Source organism: Trichoplusia ni, unplaced genomic scaffold, assembly GCF_003590095.1.
Source record: "Trichoplusia ni isolate ovarian cell line Hi5 unplaced genomic scaffold, tn1 tig00003723, whole genome shotgun sequence".
NCBI lineage: Eukaryota > Metazoa > Arthropoda > Insecta > Lepidoptera > Noctuidae > Trichoplusia > Trichoplusia ni.
Window position 1 is genome coordinate 23,545 of NW_020800442.1, and position 9,291 is coordinate 32,835.

General features: G+C 36.9%; 1 protein-coding gene across 1 annotated transcript; it reads left to right on the forward strand.

The window, feature by feature from the left end:
• The first annotated feature begins 126 nt into the window (after positions 1-126).
• Positions 127-8,431, forward strand: LOC113508064 (hypoxia up-regulated protein 1). The gene is made up of 9 exons (XM_026891028.1): positions 127-290; positions 416-732; positions 1,260-1,402; positions 1,560-1,720; positions 3,373-3,527; positions 3,857-4,067; positions 4,256-4,488; positions 4,931-5,042; positions 5,515-8,431. The coding sequence occupies exons 1-9, from the start codon at positions 276-278 to the stop codon at positions 6,907-6,909; spliced, it is 2,742 nt and encodes a 913-aa protein (XP_026746829.1). The 5' UTR covers positions 127-275; the 3' UTR covers positions 6,910-8,431.
• The last annotated feature ends 860 nt before the right edge of the window (positions 8,432-9,291 follow it).

The following is a 9,291-nucleotide window of genomic DNA, read 5'->3' on the forward strand; positions in this document are numbered from 1 at the left end:
CGATCATTAAACAATTAATATAAATAATTATAAACATACTTAATAATATGCAATGTAAAAAAAATATCTCCAAAACTTAAACGTGGCTTATGCCGTAGTATTCTGGCAACAATTCCGTTAACCAAAAAGAAGAAAACACGTTAAACTTGACGTGGACTAAAGTAGCTGGCTCACTGTAGCGAATTAAAATATAAAGATTTTTAATTATTCCACACTGTTATATGAGTGGTGATCCTATAAAATAATTATCCTAAATGTTAGGGTATTGAAAGAAAATGATTTTAAATATTGTAAGTGCATACTTTCTCACAAAACAAATGTATTATACTATTTTGCCGTCAGCCTATTTTCCGGAATCGCTGATGTGTTTTAGTAGTTTCGAGATTCTTTACAGTGTTTTATTTTTTCTTCACAGAAAATGTTCGCGGTGTTGAGTGTGATACTGTTACCATTATTTTTAAGTCAACAAACAGAAGCAGCAGCGGTTATATCCATCGATTTAGGTTCAGAATGGATGAAGATCGGCATCGTGTCTCCGGGCGTTCCGATGGAGATTGTGTTAAATAAGGAGTCGAAGAGGAAGACACCAGCTGTCGTGGCGTTCAGGGACGACGTGCGTACATTCGGCGAAGACGCCGTCAATGTTGGCGTCCGGTTCCCGAAAAATTCATACAAGTATTTGTTGGATTTACTTGGAAAGCCGTATGATCACCCTATGGTCCAAGCATATAGGTCAGTGACACGTAATAACTTTTATTTACCTAATTAATCAAAACATGTCTAAGACATGCAGAATCATTCCATACTTATGTTATCTTACATTAGATCTCAATACTACTTACATCATTTCCAATGATGTGTGAAATGATGAATTTTTACATAATCATGAAACATAATCCATGTAAATTGTTTACAAATACAGTGTACTTGCCTCCAAAGCACAGGTCTCTTAAATTGATAAGGGTTAGCATTGTAAGAACTTTCTAGTTCTAGGTTCTAAATGTTGTACTTGTTTCGAAAGTAACCTAAAATTTCTTAATGATATAAGTACTTAAATAAATATATATATTTTCAAGCTGGTATATACATAATGTACTGTTAAGCACAATAATAAAAAATAAGAAAATACTCTCAGAACCAGTCAATTATAAGATAATGGATACTAACTAAAGATTTAACTCTATAGATAAACTAAGAATTTAGAAAATCAATATCCTTATTGTAATTTCATTGACCTTTATACAATGCCTTGTTTGCAGAGCCCGCTATCCATACTTTGAGATAGTACCCACAGAGCGAGGAACTCCAGTTTTTGTACATGATGAGAAGACAAAATTCTCACCGGAGGAGTTGGTTGCACAGCTTTTAGCTAAGGCTAAAGATTTTGCTGAAATAAGCCATGGTAAGTTCGCTTTTATAGGACAATTGTTATTTAGTTAGTTATCATTTAATAGATTCTTCATATTACTTTTACTTTCCGTGCAACTTTTTTACACAAAACCATTCTGTAGCAATACAAATAAAATTATATAAATAATTACAAATATCAACCATCTCAGGACAACCAATTACCGAGTGTGTTATCACTGTGCCCGGATACTTCAACCAAGCTGAGCGTCGTGCGATGAAGGACGCCGCCGCTCTCGCCGGTTTGAATGTCTTGCAACTCATCAATGACTACACTGGAATCGCCATCAACTATGGCATATTTAGGAGGAAGGTAAGCAGTAACGAGAACACTGTATCTTATCAGATGGTATTTTCCTGGTCACTTAAATATACAAGGTTCTATGTGTTTTCTATAGTTAAGTACATTTCAAGAAGTATCAATAATCAATTATTCAAGTTTAAGCTTAAATAATTGATCTGTTATATACTAACAAACTGTATGGAAAATCCACACTAAAAATACTAAATTCTTAAGCCGGCTTAAGATGAATAAATCTACTACAACCAGTCAAAAACATTTAGATTTTTTTTTAATAAGTTTGAATCAATTTAAGGTAATATGTGCATAAGTTACGAGTCCACAGATAGCAAAGTTAATTTTTACTTAATACCATTTTCCAACAAAATTTGGTTACAGAAAAGTCAATATTAAAAGATACCATATGCTTTCGCTATCTTTTTTGTGTGGTTTATAAAATTGTACAATATTATTTTAATATAAATATCTTGTAGGGCAGTTAGGGGTTTGCTAGGAAAGCGTAAAAAATGGCCTTTACTTAAGAAACCTTTAAAATTTTCAGTATTTTTCTATTATGTTGTGCACAAAAAACCTTTCTGTTGAATCACATAAAAAACCGCATAGGAATCTATTGCATAGTTTTAAAGATTTAAATATAAACAGGATTATATTTTCACGAACAGCCAAATTTTTGCAATACAACCTTAAGGGCTATCATCATTCCCCTGCCCTTATCCCAATTATTTTATTTGGGGTCGGCACAACATGTCATCTTCTTCCATACCTTCCTATCGGCCGTCATCTCACAAGAAACACACTTTACAGTCTTTCACACAATCCATCCATCGTTTCTTTGGTCGTCCTCTTCCCCTATATCCATCCACATCCATGCTTAACGCCTTCCTTACCACATGATTTTCATTCCTCCGCATAACATGCCCATACCATGACAGTCGGTTACCACGTAGTTTCTCTGTAACCGGTGCCACTTTCAAACTTTAAGAGCTAATAAAAAATATATTGTCCTATTGTACTACAAACGCAAAAGATTGTGTTTATTTTTATTTTACGGAAACGGTACTGAACGGATTTAGGCGAACCTTAATACACAGATGTTTTTAACCAGGATTAACACAGGATAGTTTTAATGCCGATTTCATTTTCCCGTGGGATAATTTTTTACTCGGAACGGACAGCTAGTGTTGAATATCAATGGCAAAATCGAAACCGTTATTATAAATATATATTTCGAAATGTCCTAAATAGTTCTGGCTAAATAAGCACACTATCAGGACGATGTCTGCCTCTAGCAATTTACCTACCTAGTTCCATATTCACTATCTCCTTTCTATGAGGGGCCTACCCATACTCTTGACCAGTTAATACGCTTTACACTTAGACATTAATAAATAAATATCAAATGGCCAGGTAAGAAAAAATGCTGGTCTTTGAAAAATAGGCCTGTATGGGGACAGACAGCAGGAGAAACTTTGTTTACATAGTATATGTAAACGAAGTGTTATATTATATGTGTTTGTGTATAGTGTATAGTATCTACTAATTAGTGTCATAAAGGATGTGGACCAGAATACTTTATTTATACTTTTATTTCTTTGTAAAGTGTATTTTGTTATCCATGCATGTACTCTTATTCTGAAGTTAACTATTGCTATATTTTACCCTAGGAAATCAACGAGACGGCATGGCACGCCTTGTTCTTCGACATGGGCGCTGCATCCACAAAGGCCGCACTTGTCGAGTACAAGACTGTTAAGATAAAGGACAAGGGCTACGTTGAGACTGTGCCGCAACTGCAAGTGCTGGGCGTTGGCTTTGATAGGTAAGTTAGATGTGCAAATCTACTTACCACATGGAAAGTTTGAATGGGATTTTGAGAACAATTTATTCCAAATTTACCTTAAGATGGTTTTTTAATAGTGTGAAGTCTTAACTTTGTATATTCTGTAACTTTTGGAGGTTATTTAGTAAGCTGCGTAATATTACTAAATACCAGTATGCCAAGTTCTCCATGGTCAAGTTCAAATGAGTATTATGCAAAAAAAAGCTTGTATGCATAAAAATCGACTCTTTACATCTTTGATTCACAGATACAGTTTCCTTTCATCAGATACAATGACTATTTGATTATAATCTTATTTTTCTTTCTAGGACTTTGGGTGGTCACGAAATGACACTGCGCCTTCGCGAGCACCTGATCAAGGCATGGGAAGCGAACGGTGGCGGTGACGTCAGAGCTTCACCCCGTGCTATGGCTAAGCTACTGTTAGAGGCTGAGAGACTGAAGATTATATTGTCTGCAAACACTGAGTTCTACGCTCAGATTGAGAGCTTACTTGATGATAAGGACTTTAAACTACTGGTATGTATTTTGTTTGTATTTATCCATATTGATTGTTATTTATTGGATTTTAAGGGTACCTTACCTATAAGGAAAATCCCTTAGTCCTGAAATTCTTTTGAAATCCTCAGCGTGCATGTCCGACTCGCAGTTGCCCAGACTTTGGTTAGGTAGTGGTGAACCTGTTATGAGTACGTTGTGTGTTGCAGGTGACCCGCGCCGAGTTCGAGGCGCTGTGCGCGGACCTGTGGCCGCGCGTGTCGGGCGTGGTGCAGCGCGCCATCGCGGCGGCGGGCGGCGCGGGCTCGGGCGCGCGCCTCGTGCTGGCGGGCGGCGCCTCGCGCGTGCCCGCCGCGCTGGCCGCGCTCACCCACGCCGTGGGCCACGACCCCGCCAGGTCCATCAACGCGGACGAGGCCGCCACCATGGGCGCCGTCTACAGGTGGGGACCGAGTATTGATGCAACGGCGACACGACCTGCTAGGAACACGAACTTGTTGGTCCAACAAACATCCAGAAATAGTTAGAAAACACTTTATGTTCTCTAAGTTTGGATATAACGTGACAAAAATCCCGAAGGAAAGTCTTCACTTAAAAATGATGCACTCAGTACCGTCTTTGTCTTCAATCCATAACCAAAGCTTCCTCTATGTCCAATGTCAAGCAATGACGCCACTACTTTACTTGTGAAAACTTGTCTTTACAATCAGCACAGTCAAATCACAACATTCTCAAAAAAAAAACCCTAAAACCAGAAATAAATAAAAATTGGCGTTCCATTCCAATTTTTCATCAGTAGAGAAACACTGCTAATAAAATGCTAGAAAGTGTACAGATTATTTTAGGAAGTTATTTTAAAATTATCACACCTTTTCTGTTCGCAGGGCGGCATCTCTGGCAACAGGCTACAAGGTGGCACCCCTAAACGTACGCGACGCTGTTCTCTTACCTATCCAAGTCACTTTTACACGAAACATTGACGGCAACGAGAAGCTGGTAAGTTTTACAAGTACTTAAGATTTCTATTAAACATGTTAAGTATGATATACTCTTTCAGCATATGGTTGACTTAAAACTTCAAAACCTAAGGCTCAATTTTCAATTGCAATCTATCCTATTCTTATTTATATCTATAGAAGTATGTCAGGTAGATATTACTACCATTACGAGAAAAATAATTTTACCCTTTAATTTTTTAGTTCAATTTATTTATCCTAATCTTTACCTACCTATAGTAAATCGAATTTTCATTTCTTTCAGGATCCTACGGTATCACTTTTTTTCTATAATTTATATTTATTTAAGACAGTGTTGAAATCGCTTTTGAGAGCTTGCTAAAATGGTTTTTGACTTATCTTGTTTATTTCGGTGTTTTTCGGGGTCCCTTTTGTAACTAAACTTCAACAACTAACATATGGTAAGCGTTTGAGGAGGGGCAACCTTGTAATGGTCGATATAATTGTTTCAGATCAAGAGGACATTGTTCGGCCCCATGAATCCCTACCCACAGAAGAAGGTAATCACTTTCAATAAACACACCGACGACTTCGGCTTCCACGTCAACTATGCTGAGCTAGACCACATTCCTTCCAATGAAATCGCGTTCATCGGATCCGTGAACCTTAGCCAAGTTCTGTTGAACGGAGTTGGTGCAGCCTTAGCTAAGCACACTGGCGAAAACATTGAACACAAGGGAATCAAGGCGCACTTTAACATGGACGACTCTGGTCTTCTAAACTTGGTTAATGTGGAATTTGTTGCTGAGAAAACTGTAACAGATGAGGATGATGACAAAGACAGCACCTTGTCTAAGATCGGAAGCACGATAAGCAAACTCTTTGGATCAGATGCTGAAACTCCAGAAAAGGTAGAAGAAAAACCTGAAGAACAACCCCAAGATGGTGAAGCTAAAAATGAAACAAAGAAGATAAATGAGACGGAAACAGATAAGCAGAATGCTACTGAACCCGAGGTCAAACCCAAGCCAAAGATAGTCGTTCTTAAAGAGCCTGTCAAGTCTGAGGAACAACACATAAACTTGCAACCTCTTTCACCAGAACAGTTCAAAACTTCCAAAGCGAAGATAGCAGAGCTGAACTTGGTTGATAAAAAACGAGTTGAGCGAGAAACTGCGCTTAACAACTTGGAGGCTTACGTCGTAGATGTACAAATGAAGTTGGATATGGATGAGTATGCCGAATGCGGAACTCAAGAACAGATCGATGAGATAAAGAAACTTTGCACTGAGACATCCGAATGGTTATACGAAGATGGTTATGAGGCGGCCACAGACTTGTTTGAGGCTAAGTTAGCTGCCATCAAGGATAAAACTAACCCAATATTCTACAATTTTTGGGAACATAGGGAGAGGCCCGATGCCATCGCCGCACTCCGCAACTTGTTAAATAACTCAAGCGAATTCCTTAAAGTGGCAAGAAACCTTACAAAGGACTTCAATCCTGACAAGGAAGTGTTCACTGATGTCGAAGTAAACGTATTAGAGAAAAAGATTGATGAGACCGGGTCTTGGCTCAAGACATCTATCAAGGAGCAAAACGCTTTGAAAAAGAACGAAGAAGTCAAACTAACAGTGGAAAGCATTAGAGAGAAGTTGTCAAGCTTAGACCGTGAAGTGAAGTATATGTTGAACAAGATGAAAATATGGCGACCAAAGAAGCCGGTTAAGAAGGAAGCTGAAAACAAAACTGAAGAGCCTATTCTTGAGCCAGAAACGGTTGATGAGGAGGAGAAAGCTGAAGATACGCAGGAGGAGAAGCCGGCCACAGAAAAAGCTGAGGAAACCGAGACCACTGAACCACCGCTGCAGCTTTCCGATGGCGAAGACGAACATTCCGAGTTATAATAACCGTGTCAAGTAATTTAATGTATTAGATTAATTTATTTTTTATTTAAATGACTTGTTTGTGTGGCTTGTTTGTTTTAATATGTGGATCAGTAAGTTTGATTATATCAATTTAATTGTATATTTTCGCATTTAGTTCTTCCATCCAATTTGTATTTATTTGGGGTACTTTTAAAGTACTTTTATGTTGTGGGTTGTCAAGCTGTAGTGATCTCAAATTAAGAGAATTTAATAATAACCAGTGTTGTGCAGAAAGCGGCGACCTACTTTAATTTATTTATTTGGGTATAATTAAGAGACGGGGTGTTAACGGATTAAAAAATAACTCGATTCTTCATATGCTAACTAGAATGAAACATAACCTAAGTAGTAATAGAATTAATCATTATGAATGGTAGCCTTTCAATATGTACTAGATCCGTAAACTTATATAATAATTAATAATATAGTAAATGAAACTCTTCGTTACCGAAAACGAACAAGCCACCGATATGAACTTGCTATATAATCTCAAATCAAACTGTGGCCGCCTTCATTATTCCATACTCACAGAATTTTTAATATTTCTTATTGTATTCGTTTTTTTAAATATTATATTCATTTTTTTTTTACAAAAGAGCGGCTTCTCTCTAAGTTTAGCAGTGGCCCCAGTAGTAGCGGACGCGAGAGTGTAATGTATTTATAATCGTACCTAAACTTTATGTGATATATTAAAGGCTATAAGTTTGTGTGAGGATTATACTGTTTTTCTACTACAGACACAGTGTAAGCACAAATTGTACCGGAGCAGATTAATCTGTTATCCTTGAATGAATTTGTTATTTTCTAAGTGATTTGTGTGTTAACGTACGAATTTATTCATCTTATTAGTTTGATCCACTGATATACGTGAGATTTCCGATGTTAGCCTTCCTAGTTATATATTAACTGTGTAGAATAAATGTATGGTGGTGCGGACTAATAATTATAAAAAAAACTTGATCATAATATGCGACATCACAACACCCGAATGCTTGAAAGTAGTTAATTTTCTGAAACCTATGTGTCAAATAAAGGGACCTAAGTAGTTATTTACAATACAAACAGAGGCTAGGAATTACTCTCTTTTCTCATGACTTATTCATGATTATGTAGGATGCGTCCGTACCGTCGCGAGTGCCTGCGATACACAGAGCAGTAAACTAATGGAGATATGGAAAGGTCTATAATGAATGAATTTGAAAACATCTGTCGGAAAACTAATAAAAGAGCAATTTTTATTACGAAAAATCAATCGCTGTTCGTAAGTTTGGCTGTACGCGGTCATTGTTCAACAATATCTATAAAGTAACGCACATTAAAGTTATTCCTTTGCAGTAAACGATGAACACTCCATTATTTTACTAGTCTGTATTACGAACCAATTTGATGTGTCCGTAGAAGTGAAACAGTGTGCGGACTCAGGTCTTACACTTGTATTGTTTTAAGTGAGATTCGTTAAATACCCAGTCGCAAATGGAAATAAATTATACATGAATGAACATATTGTTGTTTTATTCATCACTCCCTATTATATTTGCACACTTAAACTGAATAACTAATTAGATGCAATTAGGGAAACTAGCACTGAACTAACTATGAAATAACAGACTAGAATATTTAGATGTAGTGAGCGATTTTCTGGTAGGTTCAGTCGGGAACTACTGAACCGATTTTCATCATTATTTTATTATAGAAAATCCATGTCCCATGCATGGGAACTTCAACTACTGCATCTCGTAAGAAGGCCCTGGCTGTACGTACTACCTGTAAAAGTAAATATGTATAGGCTACATTTTCGATCAGTAGTAATTTACAAATCATCCAACATATCACAGTATGTCGAACTAAATCGTCCGTAGTGAGGTTTGCTAAAAGGTTTTTGAGTGAACATGCGAAGTCACTTCTTTTAAAAATGAGATTGACCACTTAAGACTATTACGCTATTATAGTGTCAGTCCCAGCTTGGTACGGGGTACGGGTAAACGAAATTTTGCAACTTCAATAATATTGAATAGTACAGGATACATTACAATTGAGGAGCTCCTGAAAACAATTGAAACTCAACAATAAACAAATAATGGTAAAGTTTATTTTATTTCTACAATAACCCACGTATAAAGATAGTTTGTATTTGCCGAGGGAAACTAGTAGCAACACAATTTCACGGTTTGCTCTCACAGAAGGCTTTCTTTACACCTTTGTTTAAAGTAAATATTGAACGCAAAATACACTTGAGGAAACCGTTTGTTCTTTGAAAGCAAGGAACCCTATTCTGTTATTGATTGCTACACGAGTTATTAAATCATTCTTGTTTTTCGCAGTTAAACGCTTTTCGCTTAAACAAAAAATAATGTATCCCAT